The 20063-nt window shown below is 36.1% G+C and overlaps 4 protein-coding genes across 6 annotated transcripts; all 4 read right to left on the bottom strand.

Moving 5' to 3' along the window:
- Positions 1-1543: 1543 nt before the first annotated feature.
- Positions 1544-5538, bottom strand: LOC114178245 (probable 26S proteasome non-ATPase regulatory subunit 3). Of its 3 annotated transcripts, XR_003603310.1 has the most exons (9): positions 5252-5538; positions 4970-5160; positions 4588-4725; positions 4375-4511; positions 4229-4283; positions 3615-3725; positions 3132-3371; positions 2270-2889; positions 1544-2007 (listed from the first exon to the last, which is right to left on the bottom strand). XR_003603310.1 is itself a non-coding variant. In XM_028064045.1 (8 exons), the coding sequence occupies exons 1-8, from the start codon at positions 5328-5330 to the stop codon at positions 2377-2379; spliced, it is 1464 nt and encodes a 487-aa protein (XP_027919846.1). In that variant the 5' UTR covers positions 5331-5538; the 3' UTR covers positions 2014-2376. The 3 variants fall into 3 exon arrangements, 2 of the variants coding, with proteins under 2 accessions (XP_027919846.1, XP_027919848.1); XM_028064045.1 differs by lacking the exon at positions 1544-2007 and having other exon boundaries at positions 2014-2889; XM_028064047.1 differs by lacking the exons at positions 1544-2007; positions 5252-5538 and having other exon boundaries at positions 2014-2889; positions 4959-5160.
- A 1352-nt stretch (positions 5539-6890) lies between these two features.
- LOC114177564 (pectinesterase) lies at positions 6891-9472 on the bottom strand. Its single transcript, XM_028062958.1, has 3 exons — positions 8215-9472; positions 7975-8135; positions 6891-7863 (listed from the first exon to the last, which is right to left on the bottom strand). Exons 1-3 carry the CDS (start codon positions 9213-9215, stop codon positions 7172-7174), a joined length of 1854 nt encoding a protein of 617 aa, XP_027918759.1. The 5' UTR covers positions 9216-9472; the 3' UTR covers positions 6891-7171.
- Positions 9473-9721: 249 nt separating this feature from the next.
- LOC114177870 (probable pectinesterase/pectinesterase inhibitor 12) lies at positions 9722-11639 on the bottom strand. Its single transcript, XM_028063459.1, has 2 exons — positions 10678-11639; positions 9722-10598 (listed from the first exon to the last, which is right to left on the bottom strand). The coding sequence occupies exons 1-2, from the start codon at positions 11564-11566 to the stop codon at positions 9910-9912; spliced, it is 1578 nt and encodes a 525-aa protein (XP_027919260.1). The 5' UTR covers positions 11567-11639; the 3' UTR covers positions 9722-9909.
- Positions 11640-12577: 938 nt separating this feature from the next.
- LOC114177869 (pectinesterase/pectinesterase inhibitor PPE8B) lies at positions 12578-16697 on the bottom strand. Its single transcript, XM_028063458.1, has 3 exons — positions 16353-16697; positions 15731-16255; positions 12578-13494 (listed from the first exon to the last, which is right to left on the bottom strand). Exons 1-3 carry the CDS (start codon positions 16669-16671, stop codon positions 12797-12799), a joined length of 1542 nt encoding a protein of 513 aa, XP_027919259.1. The 5' UTR covers positions 16672-16697; the 3' UTR covers positions 12578-12796.
- Positions 16698-20063: the final 3366 nt, after the last annotated feature.

A 20063-nucleotide genomic window follows, 5' to 3' on the forward strand; every position in this document is an offset into this window, starting at 1 on the left:
GACCCAAAAGGGTATGTAGACCTCGATTGGCCCAACAATCAAAACGATCCCAGACGAACCCAACGACCTGAACGGTCCCGACAATCCAAACAGAACCGACGACCCGAATGTGCTTGACAACCCAGACAGGTCCGACGACACAGACAGGACCAACGACCCGAACAGGCCCAACAACCTCGACTAAGCCGACAATTAGGACGGGTTTGACGACTAGGACAGACCCAACGACCAGGACAAGCCTGACGACCCGATCGGGCTCGACGATCTAGACAGGTCTGACGACCCGAATGGCCCGACAATCCGAACGAGCTCGATGATCCGAACGATATCGATGACCAGGATGGGCTCGACGACCAGGACAGACAAGACGACCCAAAAGTGTTTCCTGCAATGAATCAAAAGTTAAAAGGAATGTTTAAAAATATTTCTACAAATATTTAATAAAAATGTCAATTTTAGTAAGAATATCATCATAAGATTTATACAAAAACTAATTGAGTGTCAATTTAAGAATGAACAATATTATTTCATTTTTGCAAAAATTATGACTAAATTGAAACTAAAAACAAATATAAAGACCATATTGAATCATTTTGGTACGTGGCACAACTGTGGGGTAACACGTGTAAAATATAAAAAAAAATCAAAAAAATCATAAATTGACACATGAAATTGACTTTAACACCGTTTGATCAAAATTAACAGCAAGAACTAAATTGAATTATTTTTTAGAAAATAAAGACCAAATTGAGACAAAAAAAAAGCTTGAGACCAAACTAATATTACTTTGACAAATAGAAGGACCAAAAGAGTAATTTAACCAATATTATCAAAAGACATAAAAACAAATTATTTAAAATATATTTTAATTTTTCTTTTTTTTGTTTGTTTGATATAAGAAATATTGAAAAATAAAAATTAGATTGAACTGTTACAGAAAAGATAACAATTGTGTACCTTAAAAGTGGAGAAAATAGGTATCCTTAACAGTAATCTCGAAAGAAAATTGTGTAGATAAATTGAGAAATACCCATTGTATACTGTTATACATTTAAAAATTTAAAAACATCTATTCTTTTATATTATGTTAAATCAGTTCTTTCTCCATGATTTTCATACTCCTTAAAAAGAATTGATTTTCATAATGTGTAGAGAGATCTTTTGTACACTTATATTGATAACACACTATAACTAACAACGGAGATATTTGCTCTATAAGGACAACACACTTTGCCACAACCAGATTCTTTTTAATCTCTTCCTCAATTTTTTTATCCTACTTTGTACTGAGCTTATGTACAAAAGATTGAAAAGGAAAGGGAAAAGTAGTGTTGGATAAGCAGTGAAGATTTGCATGTCTGAGAAAGGAACAGGATGTCGTTACCCGAATTGAAAGTGCAGAACATGATAGAGAAAAGAACCTAATCCAATTGTTACAGCCGGTTGCAATCACAGGATCTATTTGTTATGCACTGTAGCATCACATATAAACCACCATGTTCGTATAGAGAAACAAGTTGATTAGCGAATGTGCCAAAAAGACATATGCCATTGTATTTAAGGTGAAGTGACTAAGACATGGATCAAATGCAGCGTTCCTTGAACAATTTCATTCAATCCGATCTGCAGTGGCTTACAATTGCACATGATCATAGCCGTAAAAAGTTGTTTTACATAGAAAAACTAATAATTAAGATAAAAGAAAAAACGTGATTTCTGAAATAAAGGAAATCGATTTGATCTTCGCAGATTGGAATCTTTAGAGGATCCAGAGCCCTGTAGCCCCTATAGGGAACCTTTGACCCAGCTCTTTAAAGGCATGTGTACCTAAAGCCCGACACCTTAGTCTACCCCTCGGGACTCTTCCACACCAGGTTTTAGATCTCCTTTGTAACACCCAAAGGAAAAAATTATAATCAACCCAAATAGAAAAGGTATGCGCCACCCCTCCTTTCCTTTCTTGCAATTCCTCATGTTTTATCAAAAGCTCTAATGTGTTCAAGGACCCTAGAAAATAAAACATTATTGATAGCAAACTAAATTGTCAAAATATAATTAATACATCCTTCAGAGCAACAGTTTCCAATCATAACTTCTTAACAGAATTGATATGATAACTAACAATTTTTTTCTTCAGGTCCTAAACATAATTCTCCGGATAAGAAACAAAACATAGCAATCATAATGGATGTAAATACTAACAGAACATATCTTTTATGTGTTAAACTGACTTTCAGATATCTTCCACATTGAAAAATAAAAAATTCACCTCTAGAGAAGGAAAGGATAATGGAGGTTCTTCGAAAGAAAAACATCAGCAAAGGTTGGACATGAAGGTGCCCTGATAGCATTTGGTAGGGTGAAAAAAGATAATTCTCAGAAATCGTCGTCATCCTCCTCTGCAATATGCTTAGCCAGCTCCTGTTCTTGTTGTTGTCTCTCTCTTCTTTTTTCAGCACTCTCCTTCTCTTTGTGTGTGTTTGGTGGAAAACGAAGTGCTCGTACTGCCTCATTGTGCATGTTAAGACAGAATGCAATTCGAGAATTAAAGGCCAACTGAGGCTCATTTGTGGAGTAAATATCTCCAGTTTCCTTGGACACCATCCACCCGTTGGCATGATCCAATGTAGCATCAATTGCACCATCACGAATAGCCTTTGCTACAATGCTCTCAGCGTCAGCAATAGGATTCGGAGAGTTCAACCTCAGCTTTTTAGCAACATCAGCTAGAGAGATGCGGGAATAGGAGATACTAATGTTACGTAAACCAGTCCTGATAACATTATGCCGCAATCGAACAATCAAGTTATGGGTTCTATCTGCATTAAAGGTACTGGCAAACTTGTCTGCAATATTCCTGAACAGTTCCAAGTCTCCAATCCGTACAGCCTGAAATTTTTACAACATAAGTAACAATATTACAAAAGAATATAGTTTTGAGATACCAATAGAATTTAGAATATGTAAAACTGAACCAGTTCTTGTGGAATGAATTTATAATTCAACTAACAGAAAATTTACTTGTCATGATTAAAATAGAGAGGGAAAACGAGGCAACTAATCATAACGATATCAGAACCAGCCTACAGTGTTATTATCATGATAAACTTAGGATAATAATGTAGACTTACATTTGTAAGCTCAAAGTAAGGCCTTAAGGCTTTTTCCATTCCTTTCTGCATAAAGACAGTGCGCTCAGGTATTTCTCCCAACAGTAACCGAACTATCACAGCCCACTTGTTACATTGAATTCGAAAACCTCGCGCAGCAACTGGAGCTTTCCGGGCAGCCTGCAGGAGAGACTCTTTTGCATCTGTATACTCCAATTGAATTGTCCTAATTTTCCCAAGGTAGAAGAGGTAACGACAGAACTGAAAGGGAGTACCACAAATGTGGACAAGTGGAGGAAAATGAATCAAAAAGTATAAAAACAAATATATTTAACAATAAATTAGACTACATAAACAACAATAACACAATGATTGAAGACTTCCACAAGGTCTTCATCACAACATTGATGAGCACTGTATAAGAGATAGGTTTGTCTACCCAAATTAAAAAATTAAAAATCAAAAATCAAAACTTAGATGCTCAGAATAACAAAACCACCGTACCTGTTGGTTTGAATGCGCTTCAAATCGAGGAGCCTTAGACCTCAACTTTTCTGCCTGATCATATAAATTGTAGTGAAGGTAATTGCGGAGCAACAAATTAAGAAGTGTTTCCTGCAATGAATCAACAGCTAAAAGATAAGTTTAAAATAAAAGAATTTGCATAAATTTGTGACTAATCAGTTTATGCAGGGAACATTTATTGTATGTACATGATTAAATACAACAAAATTTTTAAGAAAATATAAAAACCCTAATTACTTACATATCACTGTGCATATCGATTGAGAATCTATAATAACTATCACATGTGCCTGGTTGAGTTTGTTGTAACAACAACTACTGAACTATAGCAAGGATCGTGAGCACTTTATATATACTATGTGACTGATCAGTTTATGCAGGGAACATTTATTTTACGTACATGATTAAATACAACAGAATTAAAACAAAAAACAAACAAACCCTAATAACTTGCATATCACTGAGCATATTAATTGAGAATCTATAATAACTATCAAATATGTGCTTGGTTGAATTTGTTGTAACAACAACTAGTGAACTCTAGTAAGGATCATAAGCCCTTATATAAAAAAGCTAAAGTGGAGAAAAAAAACCTGGCTCAACTCGTCATGGCGCAGGGTGGCAATTCGGTGCAATGCAAGGAGGTTGCTGAAAACAAATTCCAAAACTAAAATTACTTAAAAATATAATTCAGTCGTCAACCTCTCTCAAGTATTACATAAATTAGTACTTAACTCACCCACGGATTTCAGCAAGATCTCCCGTAAGCTCATAGCTATATGAATAGTAAAAATACAGTCTGGATGCAATAACATCAACAGTTCTCCTGTTTGTGTTCTTCAGCCAAACAATGCTAGCTGAGGAACAAGCTTTGGCCTAAAGAGGTAGTAGAAACAGCAGTATATAATCAGTTTCACTTGTCAATTCGCAAAGTTGAAAGAGGGGGACTGACCTCATTGTATTTTTTTTTATCAATCAGAAAGAGTAGAACAAGCAGGTAACAGTAGATTTCTAGCTCGGGCAGCAAGTGTTTAGCTGGGGTTTGAATTGCAGAAGTTGCGGCATCCACTTCCATCTCATGATCATCCTCCTACACAATCAATGCGGACATTATGACCCCAAAAATCATTGAAATACACTCATAGACCCACATCCAATATCCAGTTAAACAGAAGTTAAATCATTCGTCGGCGCCATAATTTAGATTTTGAATTAAATGGACCAAAAGAGACTACTCACAATCGTCCACCTCATCATTCAAATTAGGTTAATAAGAACAAAATATGTAAGTCCTTTTCAACAGGAACAACCCCTAAATCTAACCTGAAGTTCACCTTGGGAAGATACGCAGACAATTTGGCATGAGCTTCAGAACCAGGAGTGAGGACATGATCAAGAAAAGACGAGATAATTGACGCTGATAATTTACGCCTCAACGCAATTGTAAGGCGAATAGCACGAGCAATTCTACGAACTTCCTTCGAGTACGAACCGGTCTCGATAAGAGACGCTATCTCCCTCAAAACTGCGATCCAAACCGCAAAGCAAAAAAAGTGAAAAACTAAAATGGCTTTATAGAACTGCGAAATCGGAACAGAGGAAGAAAATTTACTTACGCTGCAGAGTAGACGGAGCAGGTAAAGAAACGGCGTTGGAAGGCGTTGAGCGATCCTTCATCTCGAGATCTTGAGTCATGTTGAACAAAATCTAATGAAAGCCGCACACAAGAAAAATTGGGGGAATCTGATGAAAACCCTAACAGGGTGACAGAAGAACCACAACCACGAAGTTGCGATTTGGTTTGCAATTTAGTGGCACAGTTGTTTGGATGGACGTTGTTGACATGAGAGGCCTTGGGTCTTGAACCCTAACATTCAAGACACGTCCCAATTATAAAACTTTCACTTTTATTCCCATCATGTATATTACTATGAAAATAGTGTATAAATGAAAGTTTTATAATTAGCATGATGAGGTGTGAGAGTATTACTATGAAAATACCCTAAGTAGTTTTCCAAACACAATTATAAAACTTTTATTTCTACACTATTCTTTTATTCTAAGGTTTTTAATTTCAAATAATGTTTTATAAATTATTAAAATTTATCTAATCAGATTTTTAAATATTAACTGAAATGATAGTATTTGAATTTTTTTATCATATTTAATAAATTTTTCATAATAATAATTGAATTAATTATCTAAATATTTTTCTTCAATATAAATTAAAAAATGCATTTAAAATAATTTAACAAAATTTTATTAAAATAAGCAAAATCACTTAAAGAATTAAATTAATTCAAAGTTTTACAAAAGAAAAAAAAACATATTTTACCTACAAAATCTAAGAATAACACAAAAGGTTGATTATGTGTACTCGTATGACGTTAAAAAGTTGATTATTTGTAATTTAACATTTAACATATAAAATAATTTTTATATAAGTTTTGAATGTAATGATTTTTTTATTATAATGTATTAAAATTACGTGAATTACTTTAAATATATTAAATTTAATTTTCTCTCCCACTCTATTAAGAATATTATAGTCTTTTAATAATTTATTTGAAAAAAATTCTTAAGAAAATTAAAATTTAACATGTGACATTAATCTTAGCACCATTTGATCAAACAAACAGCAAAGATAAATTAAATTATTTAAAAAAAAATAAAAACTAAATTAAGACAAATAAAAAATTAAAAATTAAATTGATACTATCTAATATCTAACAAATTCAATGACCAAAAGAATAATTTAATCAATTTTTTTCATCAAACTTACAAATTATATTAAAACTTAAGTTACGAGATAGTAAATATTTCCTTTTCCTATCACCATGCTTCTCATAATTCTATTTGTGTCTTATTTATCATTTTTGTTCCTCTCGCCATTCGACTTTTTTGAGACTTGAAATTTAATTAGTATATATTAATTATATTAGACTTTACTCTAATAAAAAGTGAAACTGGTGACTGTCATTTATATCCTTAAAAAAGTTTGATATTTTTCACTTAGTTAATTTATTATATATATTTGGAGCATCTTGAAAGAAACAATATTTTTAAGTAAATTGTAGTGTCTGTAAAGTTGTTGAATCCTAAATAAAAGGTCTATGATAAGATAACACACTTATATTTATTTGTAATGAAAAAAATGAAGAATAATATGTGGAGTGAAGTAGAAGTGTGTGAAAGTATATTTTTCCTAAATAAAATCCAGAGACATTGGAGAGTGGTTGAGAATGAAATTTTTTATTAACAAGAATGGGAGAAGCGTAAGTATGTATAATATAGTTTCTTCTATTTTTTTGGTGACACAATCCTATAGCAAGTTGTTCCACCCCACTGTAGTTAGTGCAAGAATACAACAAATTGAGATTAAATAATGTTTTTAAAAATTAAGGAACAGGAAGGTAAAAAAAAAGAAAAAAAAAGAAAAAAAACATTACAATTGATCAAAACGAGGAACACCATCAAGTTTATTGTCCAGTGTGCCTAAAGAAGATGAGGAACACCATGAAAATGGAAGGAAAGGTTTAATTGTACAAGCCTTGCGTAGAGGGCACTCCCGTGCTCTGAACCCATGAGCCTCTCAAGAAAACGCCAGGGGTGAACTGGGTAGCCTCATCCTTGGTGATGGTTTTGTAACCAGGCCATTTCACCCTGGCGGAGGTGGAAGCACCGGGTCCTGTGTTCTCGAACTCAGCATAGTACAACGTTTTGAGAGCGAAATCACCGTTCCAAGCTGTCCATCCATCAGGGTGAATGACGTCACCGATTTCTGATTCCATCACAATGGTTCTGGAGTACTCCTTCCATGGCCTTCCGAGGTAGCTCCTGATCTTGCTCTTCACCGGGATCAGTGCCTCGTCGGCTTTGATTGTGCACCTCTGCAGCACAATTCCAGTCGCTTGCTGCTTGTCCACTCTCCCCTGAGCCGTCACCATGTTCTGCTGGTTGTCGTTTGGCTTCCTCACGATCAGGATGCAGTTCTGGAGCACCACCGCCGCATCGCCGAAGATGAAGTCGATTGTCCCCGTCACGATGCAACTCCTGTAGAATTGTCTGTGAGCATGGGTGTATAGAGTGTCTTGGTACCCCTCGAAACGACAGTTCGCAAACACCACACGATCTGCCTGCACTCTCGCCGCCACTGCTTGATGCCCGTCAGGCCCTGCGGTGTTTCTCACACCCATTGCCATGCCTATGAATCCCTCTCCCTCCACCACTGTATGTACCCAAACAAGTTATTAAATTAGCCAATTTAAATAATATGCTTCTTGTTAATTAATTAATTAATTAATTACTCATCGATGCATGCATGCATGCGTAAGCGTACCAAAAGTTGCAGTGAGGAAAGTCCTCACTCCGTCCCTGAAGTTTTTGTTGCCGGTGACGATGGTCTTTTGGGATCCATCACCGTACATGGTTATGTTTACCATTTTCTTTGTAATCTTCACTATCTCGTCGTATATTCCTTCTTTGACGTAAATCACATACCTGCATTTTCCGATATGTACATGAGAAAAAGCATTAAAATGTTATATGAGGAAGCATGAGAAGGTGGTGGTTTTTATACCGTCCTTCAAACTTTTCAGGGATAGCATTGACAGCTTCGTTGATGGTTTTGAATTTTCCGCTGCCATCTTTTGCGACGGTGACATTAGGTGCAGGTTTGTTGTCGACGGCCTTCAAGATCCTGCGGTCATCGTTGGGGAGCCAATAGGGAAAGTCATCGGCTGGGTCGAGAGAAGCGGCGGGGGAGTTGGAGAACTGAGAAAGCAAGGATCGGCCGGATGATGAGGCGGCGTTGGCGGCTGTTTCGAATGTAGAAAGAGCCGATGCGAGCTGAGAGATAATGGCAAGGGAGTTGCTGATGAATTCCTTGGAATCGTTCATGAGATTTTGAAGTTCAGTCTTGATGTTTCCCTCGGGGAAGCCATCAATGCAGGTCTGTTGGAAGGAGATGACAGCACTGAGCCAGCTGTTGAGATCGGGACTCTTGTCAGTGACATTTTTTAGCTCAGTTTTGGATAGTTCAGAGATGGTGGTTGCGATGTCATCCTTGGCATCCTCAAACAGCTTCTTGCAATCCTCGAACGCTCCTTTCTCTTCATCAGTGTCGAACTTCATCGTATTGGTCTTGTTGAAGGCCTTGGAAACCTCTTCCTCTGCGAGCTTCACGTAGGCCTTGAGAAGGTCTTTGGGTTCGGAGAGCTTGGAGTCTTTCTCCATGGCCTTGTTCAGAGGCTCCTCACACTTGTCCTTGAAATCAGCGGAGCTGCACACCATTTTCACTAGCTTCTCCGTGTGCGCCACCTCCCCCTTGGGGGAGTCATCTTCAGCCTTTGCAGGTGGTGAATGGCTAGTACGTGCCTTGTTGGTGCTCTTGGCATTGGCATTGGTATTGCCATTGCCATTTCCAGTGTCATCATTCTTAACCACGACGAAGAGAACTGCACCGATCATGCCGACGAGGACGATGGTAGAAACCACGCCGATCATGATCCTCTTCCTCATCCTTTGCTTCTTCTCATTTCTCCGCCGCTCTGAGATGAGGTCAAAATCCTGAAACGCCATTGTGTGAGAGTTTCTCTAAGGCAGAGGATTTCAGGTCTCTGCCTTAGCTTCAAATTGAAACCACTCGCGGAGAAGAAAGGTAGAAAGATATCCAAGGTACGCTTTGCCTTGACTCCTTTTTACACCTTGTCTGTGTTTCATCGCTTCCAACTTTAATGTTTTTTCTCTCCATCCGAGAGTGGACGAGAGACGTTTCAGCTCTTTCCATTTCACTGTCAACCCTCCAAATAACGTGTGATGCTGCACTTTCTCCTCATTTCCACCTTCTTCCCCGCCATTTTTAGAATCGCTTCCTCTCTCCTTTTCCAATCCTAGGATCATCTTTGCCTCTCTAACCCACCCTAAATTTCGGACAATTTAACCTCATTGCCTGTCCATTTTTTGAAAATAAAAAAAAAAAACTGAAAATGTTACTTTTACAATACAATTTTAAGAATAATCATTCATTTTATTTTTTAATTTTAGCTGTTTGGCATACATAAGGCAGAGAAACCACACGTAGCAGCTTGGTTCAAGTACCTTTTATCATAGACGTTTATGATAAAACATTGAACTTAGATAATACAAATACATGTAATGTTTCAATTCCAGCTTTTTCATTTTACACATGCAAAGGCCACGTGAACAAGATAAAGGCCTAAATGTTATTTAAGTTCTCACACACATCGTCCCTCTCTGGTTCAGTAGATAAAAATTAAATCCCATTGTCATAAGGGAATGATGTAGACCCTAGCCAAGCGTCACCAATGATAAATTCCGAAACTGAGAAGTTGTAGGCACTGTCGTAATCCATTAAATGGTACCCAGCCCAATCTACTCTGTTATCAGTCCCCGAACCAGGCCCATAATTGGAATACTCTCCATAATACAAAGTGTCCAAGCCTTCGTCATTGGACCACCGGGTCCACCCCTCTGCCTCAATAAATGCATCGATGTAGGATTCAAGATACACAGTACGAGAATAAACCCTCCACGGTCTTCCTAGGTAGCTCTTGACACTACCAGAATCAGAGTACAGGTCTGTGGTAGCTAGAATGGAGCAGTTTTGGATTGAAATACCGGTGTCCTCATCAGGGGAATCTCTGGACTGTGCAGTGATGACAGTGAATTGGCCTGGCATTGGCATTCTAGACACAATGTTGCATGCTTGTAAAACCACCGCTGCATTCCCAAATATGTAATCTATGGTTCCAAAAATCTCACACTCTCTGTAGAACTGTCTAAAGGAATGAACATAAAGAGTGTCTTGGTAACCATACATGGCACATCTGTAAAAAGCAGTGAAATCTGCATTCACTCTCAGCGCAACTGCTTGATGCTTCTCTGGCCCTGCCTTGTTCTCGAAACCAATATCACGTGCAAGAAAACCCTCTCCAGAGACCGCTGATAAACAAAGACACGCAATTTCCATTTTATGTTGATAATCTATATTGATACAGCATGTTAATAGTTCAGGGTTTACCCAGAGTTGCAGATCTGAAAGTGGTCCAGCCATCAATGACACTTCTGCTGCCGGTGATAACAGTGACATCCTTTCCATCGCCAAGCAGAACAATATTGGTCTTATAACTTGGGATTTCAACATTTTCCTCGTAAGTCCCTTCTTTGACATAGATTACTGTCCTACCGACGCTGTTGTTTGGAGCAAAGTTGATAGCCTCAGTGATGGTGCTGAACTTCCCCGTTCCATCTGCAGCTACAACAAGCACCCCATCGTTGCCTTTCAGGAGCCGGTGGTTTGCCCTTGACAGCCACAACAAACGCCTGTTCTTGTGTCCTTGGAAAGCCTTCTTCTCTGGCTTAGGGAGCATTGAAAGAGAGTCACTGACATGCTTGTAAGAGTTGATCACAGAATTCACCAGAACTGGCTTAAGGGTACCCGAAGCAGAATCTAAGCTCTCTAGACACGTGCCTTTGTTGGTGAGGGCTGCACTGAGGTAGGTTCTTGCATCAACTACTTTTCTGGAGTCTTGGGAACGGATCCCTGATAGCGATCGTTGTAAGGAAGCTAAGGTGGATTGTTGAAGTTCTCTGCAGTCTTGGACTGCTCCTATTTTGTTCTCTGTGATGCTTGAGTGTCCTGCATTGTTTAATAGATCAGATAGTTTTGTGGCATCAGATATTGCTGCTTGGAGGGACTGAAGAAGGGTGTTGATGATGTTTGGATTTATGTTTATCGAGATAGAAAGCTTAGATGAATCGAAGCTTACATCATGAAATAAGTTTGTTCTATTTAAGGAAGAGTGGTTTGCATGGAATGTTGGGGTTGTAAAAGCATTGGAGGACTTAACAGCTACGGCATGTGAGAAGAAGAATGCCAAAAGAAGGAGGAAAAGTTTAGGAATAGCCATGAAATTACTATTACACCAACAGTAAGAAGAAAGAGGCTGATAAAATGAAATTTGGAGATGAAGGGTTTCCGTTTTTGACTCGTGATAAATAAGGCAAGTTGGTGAACATGAAATAGAAATTAGAATTAAAAAATAGCACGGGCTTCGATTTTTTAACCTTTAACATAAAGAGGGTAGACAATTGAACTACCTTTTCAAACATGGTAACATGAAAATCAGCTTGTGGCCAAAGGGGATGCATGTGGTGCACAAAAATTAACGTCTGCCGTATTAATTTTCCTATATTTCTGCTTAGGTTGGGTCACCTCTTTTGTTTTTACTCGCAGACCAACTTGGTATTATTGGCATTGACGAGCACGATGGGAAGTGAGAATGAGAAATACCCGAAAAGGAACCGTCATTTGGTTTAGAGTGATGGTTATCTATGAAGTTGATGTAGAAGTACTGAAACACGTGTCGGTGAAAGAGAATGATCTAAGAAAAGAAGACATTGCCTCCATTTTGGGTCATTCTGTTTTGGTTTTTTGTGGATAGCGGTGAAAATAATGAAAGGGTGGGTGCTCATCAAGTTCTGATTGAAGGGACCTTTGTACGTTGACAGTTCCACTTCGAGAATAACAGTTTCAATACTTTAATTCAAGAGTTTCGGTAACATCTTCCGATTCCCAGAGTAGTCAGAAACCAAGAGTGGGTCACTGCTATTAGTGAAGTACTATCAAACCATTTGACGGTGACTGATAAATAGAATAACTATGACAACGACACCTTCATGGTTTATCTCATGGCTTCAACTTTCAAGAAATGGTTACCTTTATCTTATGCAACCCCAGAGCCAAAAGTTAGTTGTATTGCTTCATTTGTTTGTTGGGGATTAGGACTGAGCAACTACTTGTTTAAATACACAGTGGTGAAGCAAGTGTTTGATATTTTGGAATTGAAAAAACTTGCTTTTTAAAATTTTACATACACTGTAATGTTCAAGTTAGTCCAGATTAAAAAAGAGACTGAAGGTAAACCACAATCATCTATGATAAATTAATCAACATGACACCTCCATTAAAACTTAGTGAAGCTGCATGTGCTGTAACACAATATTGCCTCCATCTTGTTCAACAAAACTCAAATCATTAACAGTAATAAAGTCCTAATTAATTGAACTAAACACGGACCCATAAAGAACCACTTGAATAGATTATAAGTACAAGAGTGAGAGAGCGTGGCAGTGTTGCGTTAGACTTTGAATGCAGCAGTGTAGGTTACTCCAGTGGAAGGCAACCACAGATTCCCCTCAATAAACTGAGCCACTGTGAAGTTACTCACCTGGCTGGAATCATTGAATGCATGGTACCCTTTCCATTTCACACGGTTCGCTACGCCGGCACCTGAGCCAGTGTTCAGGTACTCTGCATAATACAGCGTGTCCAAAGCAAAATCTCCATTCCACTCCAACCACCCCTCTGCTCTTATCACCTCACTCATGAACGATTGCATGAAAACGGTTCGTGAGTAAGTCTTCCAGGGTCTGCCCAGATACGTTTGAGTGGTGTTGACGAGGGGTGCGAGGTCGGAGTCTGCAGTGATGTTGCAGAACTGGAACGAGAAACCCGTTGGCTCATTTGGGTCTTTTCTACCGTGTGCTGTGATCGTGTTCTTCTGATTTGGCAAGCCCTTCTTCGGTTGTATTAAGCAGTTCTGGAACACGGCGGTGGCGTCGCCGAAGATGAAGTCCACCGTGCCTGTTACTCTGCATTCTCTGAAGAATTGGCGCATGGTGTGGGTGTAGAGGCTGTCTTGGAAACCCAAAATCCCACATCGGTAGAACACAGATAGGTCTGAGTCTGATCTCAGCGCCACTGCTTGGTGCTTCTCAGGCCCTGCCGTGTTCTGAAAGGAAATGTCTCTTGCTATGAACCCTCTGCCACTCACAGCTGCACACACATTTTTAGTATCAGACATTATTAATGTCACAGATAGTTAAGAGTTTGATTCGTGAACTACATTAAATGTTTTTGTTTTGATTCAAGAATTTGGTTGAACGTTTCAGTCAGTGAATAAGATGGGTTTATTGAGAATTTTAATTGTGTTAACGAGCTCATTTAATGCTAATTATGGGTTAGTTGCATACTGGATTTTGTTAGCTGGTTAGTAGCTAGTGTGATTAAATATTAAGGCCCTACTTACTGAAGGTTGTTAAATGTCGAAATTATATTTAGGCACTTACTTGCTTTGTTGGTTCAGAAGAAGTGACTGTTCCTAAAACAGAACAATTTTGACTCTATGCATTCATGTTTGTGCTGATTCATAAGGAGTTAGCTGGCAGACGTGGATTATCTTGGTTGCTTCTTGAACACTCATAAATATTTGATGTAAAATAGTGATCAACACGTATTTATTGATTCTAATGATATCGTTAATTTTTGCAAACCTTAAAAAATTAAGATATCAAAGCCAGGCATTAACCTAGGATCATCTTCTGTACAAAATAACTTTACTACCATTTTTTGTATCGATTCAATTTATTGGAAATACAATTTTGAAAGGTTAGGACATAGTACAAGTAAAAATAAAGGATTATGTAGATTTACACCGTCTATGCTCAGTTGACTTATTAATTAAAAGATACTATACCAAATAATGTATCTTATTAGTGACCGAGTTTAGAGATAAAAAGTAACTAATTAAATATCAATTTATAAAAGAAGTTATTAATAATTTAAATAATTTTTAAATTGATTATTACAGTAAATTGGTTCCTAACATTCATTACAAAAAAAAGTTGGTTTTTAAATTTGTGTTTTTAGTTACCAATTTAAATACAAACACTGAATTTTTGTTTTAAGTAGTTAGTGTTAATAACCAATATAAAAATCAATTCATTATAATAATAATTTATAAACTATTTTAATTATAATTATCTTTTAGTTTATAAATTAATATTTAAATAAATTATTATACTAATTAATTATTTTTTATCACTAATAAAAAAATTTATTATAATAAATTGAATAATGTAAGGTGGTCTCTCGTAAGCAATTACTTATCTTTTTTTTTTCTTTATCAAATCACCTTCTGCCTTTCAGTAACAATATAAAGTTCTCAATGAATTGCCAGCTAAAATATATAAGGAAAAACTATTTTTACACCAGCATATTATTTCTCTTACATCTTTGACACTATGTATAATAATAATAATAATAATATATTAAATTAAAATATAAATATAAATTAAGTTATTGAATAGAAGATAATAAAAATGATTGTAGGATGGAAGTAGAAACTATTGGGTTTCAACCTATAAACACCTAAAGAAAATTGAAAGGGTGATTCTGAGACATTTAATGCAAGCATTCAACTCCGTCTTTCACAAATTTAGAATATTCATTTTACTAGAAACGCCAAATTTTTGGAAACAACAAGTGTCATCCCTATTTGTAATTTTTAAAAGTCACCGGGAGATTTTAAGACCGAGTATTTAAATCAATCCCGAGAAATTAAAAAAAAATCATTAAAAGAATTCTTTGTTCTATTGTTCCTTTTATTTTACATGAAAATACACTAAACCGTAGTTTATAAAATAAAAATAACATATAAATCTTAAAACTTTATAGAATCAAATATTAAGAATGTATACATCCAGTTTGTATAACAAAAATATAACTTAAGAAAAAATTTCCAAGAGATCAGTAATCCAATAAAATTTCTTATATATAAGCGCTAGCCTGTTAAACGATAATTAAATAATTATAAATTCAAATTAAAATAATAAGATATGTTTCTATTTTTTATTAAAAGAAATAATCAATGAGTCTTCTTGCATCCGCTAACGACAAAAACAAAAGTACGGTGAAAAAATTTCCCCTTGTCACGCACGCTTTTACCCAATTTCCCAGGCAACCAAGATGTTCAAAATAGAAGATTCCACCGAAATTTAATGCAAGGATTCAAATTTTGCATCATAATCCATGTCCATTTTTTTTTAAAAAAATTACCTTTTTTCTTTTACTTGCGTTCATCGTTTAAAACTAATGTTCATAAATTGAACACTGCAGTCTAGTCTATAACATGAACAATTATATTAGAAAAAAGAGAGAGAAATATGAAAGAAAGAAGAAAAGAGTAGCATGAGAGTGAGAGTGAGAGAGTGAAGGGCAATGGCAAACTTACCGAATGTAGATGAGCGGAAGGTGGTCCAACCGTCGATGAAACTCCGGTTACCGGAGATGACGGTGGCGTCCATCCCATCTCCAACAATCATGATGTTCCATTTCTTTTTCTTGATCTCCACGTTCTCAAAATAAACACCTTTCTTTATGTAAATCACATACCGTTTCATGCTATAATCAGGTGCCGCAAGCACCGCATCCATGATCCTACCGTAGTTCCCACTCCCATCCAAAGCTACCACAGCATCAGGAGTCACTCCAATCGATTGAAGAAGCTTCCTTTCCCTGGGTTTAACCCACGAAGGAAATTGCTCCTTCCTGGCGTCAAATTCATCGTTTACGGGCACCACCTGCGCAAGAAGCTCTTCCACCAACGACACCACTTCGCCGATGCCAGCCGATACCAAACTCTTCACAATGCCGTTCGTCCCTTCGAATCCCTCCAAGCAAGTTTGTGGATGCGAAAGTACCGCACTTAGCCATGTCCTCAAATCGGAGCTCAGGTTCCCCGTGCTGTTATGCTTCCCTGCAACAACCTTAAATTCTTATAAATCTTCTCCAAGAAGTTTTCATTGGTAGCAACTTTGGCAGTGTGATTTAGAAGAGTGTTTTTGATTTGATACCTTTGGGGTTCTGAGAGGCGGAGAGGGCCCAGGAGAGAACGTCGGAGGAGATGTCGAACAAGTCGAGGCAGTCGGCGATGGCAGTGGCGAGGCGGAAGTCGGCGAATGGTGTGGAGAAGCGTGAGAGAATGGAGGTGAGTTGTTTGATGGCAGTGATGAGTTGGGTGACTGAGCCGGCGAACTGGGTGGGGGAGACCCCGAGGCAGGCTGAACCGGCGAAATCTGTGGCGGCGGTGAGAGGGGTGCAGAGTGCGAGAAAGAAAAGGCAGCAGAAGGAGAATGCGAGGGTGGAACGATATCTGACTGGAGAAACAGCCATCTGGAACAAGTGGCGAGTAACAACACAGAGATGGGTTCCATATTTATAAGGTCCGAGATTTGGAGTTATTATCATCATTGTCTTCTAACAATTTTGGTTAATCAAATTGCAAAATGTTGACTTTCATGGTTTTTACCTTGTTCTAAAACATTAACAGTATTTCTTAAATATTTTCATCGATATTCTTAAGCGAATTTATGCAGTTTTTTTTATTTTTTTTTATTTGAAGTTAAATTTGTAAGAATGGGTTTCTTTAATTTTTTGTTAAATGAGAATGATATTATAGGTGAAATTATCCTCTATCTAACCGGTTTCTCATTTTTTACATAGGAAAGTGAAACCGGATGAAATAATAACGATTTTTCATTGGAATCTAGGAACACAACGAATTTAATATACCATTTAATGAAAACTTGTTGCCATGGTGACGACTTCATATTGAAAATCATATTTTTTAATATTGACTTTATTTTATTCAAAAATGTTGACAGAAGCACATGCTAGTACAATCTGCTCTGCACAATTCATGTTCATAGGTACGGGTTCACACATACAAATTATTATATGTAGTGAAGATTTTACTTTTTTGAAAAAAAAAATAATAATCGATTGGGTGAAGGAAAACTTCACCTGTACCCTCACAACATGACCTAATTTTGAAAAAAAAATATCAAATAATCTTATTTTACAAATTTATGATCAAATGAACTAAAATAAGAAAAACCAAATTTATAATATACAAAAACGAATATTTAGATAATATATTATTTAGATAATAAAATATAACTAAGAATTTCAAACAACAAGAGAAATGATGACGGACTGCTCTAAAAATCATACATAATTATGTAAGAAGTACATATTAATTAAACCTAACTTATGAAGTATTTTAAACTTTAATTTTATTAGATTCTTATACTTTGAAAAATACATGAATACAGTTTTTTCTAATACAACGAAGTTAATTTCTTTTTTGATGTTGACTTACAATATATTGACATGTGTTTGCTCTTTTAATTTTTCTTTTTCCATTTTTTATTTTTTTCTTTTTCTTCATTTTTTATTTTTTCGTTGTTTTCCTCCATTGTATTCTTTTTTAGATTCCAATAAATCATCTATCCAACTCTTTCTTCTCTCTTGTTGACATTTTTATGCATTCACTTTCTTCTATCCTTGTCCCTCTTCGACTTCACTCTCTCCCATTGATCTCTCGTCAATATCTACCCTCCTATCTCTTCAAGTCCCCTTTCACCTTCTACTTTTGGGACAATGATAAGTTTGAGATCATTGTTGAACACCCTCCCTCAAACTTTTCTATGATCCCAAATCTACTTAAAACGTCATTGCAGTTAAAACCCTCTATTCTCTGGACCTCTATAAAGCTTCTCTTTAACACACAAAACCAACACCTACAACACAGATTTAGTACCACTTGAGAATTGATACCCACAACCGCAATAGGTTATCACTGGAATCTGATTGTCGTTATTTGATTTTGTTTGATGTAATCTCTTGACCAAAATTGTTTGATGTTAATACCTTACAGGATTGTGAGATTTTATTTTGGATTATTGAGATTGGAAGAAGATGTTGAAGGAGATGGAAAATGAAAAAGAAAAACAAGCAAGACAAAGAAAATGAAACAAAAATAAAGATGTTTCGGGTATAGGGACCAAACACCTACTTCCAACACTCAAATTACCTTCGAGTCCTTTTGTGTGACGTCCTCCTTAGTGAACTTATACAGTTCTTTCTCTTGCCGTTCGGTCGTCCAGTCCAGCTCTTCTCGGATTCGCCCACAGTTAACATCCAGGTCCTGCATTTCCCTCCGAAGCTCGACTCTCCTCCCGTTCGACTAGTCGGGCGATCGGGGTACATGTCTACAAGGCTCTGATGCTTAAGTCAGTTTAAGATCAATCGGTAGGTAGCAGTAAATGTTGTAATAAAATGCGAGTTGAAGGTCCTTACCAACTTACATTGGACTTCTATTTATAGTTTTTGGTTTGGGTATGTGATTAGGGTTTCTTAATCATGGCTCAATTGCGTTTTAAACATGATTATTAATCCAGGTTTTGGTGTGGCCGCCCGACCGATAGGTCGTGCGTCCTGTCGGTTGTCTTCATAAATGAGGGTCCACCTGACCGATGGTTCTTAGTCTGCCTGACGATGGTTCGGCGGTAGACCATACTGTACAAAAGAAAATACAATAGGTTTCGATGTTTTATAGGTTAATATAATTTGTCTTTTGTCATATAAAAAAAAGTTAACAACGGTTAAACAAAAATAACTACATCATCCATTCTTAAATATAGAAATCTAATGATTTGAGATATAGATAAAAATAAAAAATCTTGTGTTATAATTTAAGAGAAAAACATAATTAGTCCTAAAAATAATAACACCAGTAAAATAGTGTACTTTGTAATAAGATCTGATAAGTATGCAAAATCTTATTATATAAAGATAAGGTGGATGCATATTGTATATGGATTGCAAATTTTATCACTCCAATTTACTTTAAACTATAAAATCTAAATCTAAATCTAAAAAGCTTAACAAAATATGTAATTTAAAAAAATTATATTAATAAGTTTAATTAATATTTTAAATATAAATATTTAATATATAAATTACATTATATTATATGTTTTAATAGATAATATTAATTTTTTTTAAATATAACAACTATTTTCGCAAACAGGTAATAGAAAATGGTCCCCTCAATCTAAGTCTATTTATTGTACAAGTAAATCAAACTAAAAATGACCTGATAGGTAATTATTTATTCAGCGTTTTACACTCTTAAATGTCCTCTTCACTTATTTCAATGTCTTATAACAACTACATTCAATCGGCACAAGGCTTGTCTTTAACTAGTGATTTTGAGGAGTGAAATGAAAAGAAAAACTAGTATTTGAAGGAATTTGTATATTTTCACGACAAAACTTTTCGATGACATAGATATATTGAACCCAACTAATTATTAAAAATAATTATACTTTAACTGATTTTTTTTTCTTCAAAAAATAATGATACGAAGTTATTGAAAACAAAAAAAAAAAATATTTAAAATTTGTTTCGCCAACGAAATCATTTAAAAAGGTCGTAGTTGGTATTTTAATATTACACTCTTTATTTTCGACGATATCAGCTCTTATGGAGTATTTAAGATCACTTTTTTTATGCATTTAATTAATATCAGCTCTTATTTCGCATTATAATACCTTCTTCCTTCTTACTTTTAAATCATTCTTTTGCTGGGAAACTTATAGAATATGACTTGAATTTCTAATTATTTTTAGTGCTTGTTTTTCCGTCTGATTTAAAAAAACAATAATGTTGTTCTATCCATGCTGAGGTGACTTCCAAGAAATAACTCAATGTAAAATATG

This window comes from Vigna unguiculata, chromosome 3, assembly GCF_004118075.2.
Source record: "Vigna unguiculata cultivar IT97K-499-35 chromosome 3, ASM411807v1, whole genome shotgun sequence".
NCBI classification, from domain to species: Eukaryota; Viridiplantae; Streptophyta; class Magnoliopsida; order Fabales; family Fabaceae; genus Vigna; species Vigna unguiculata.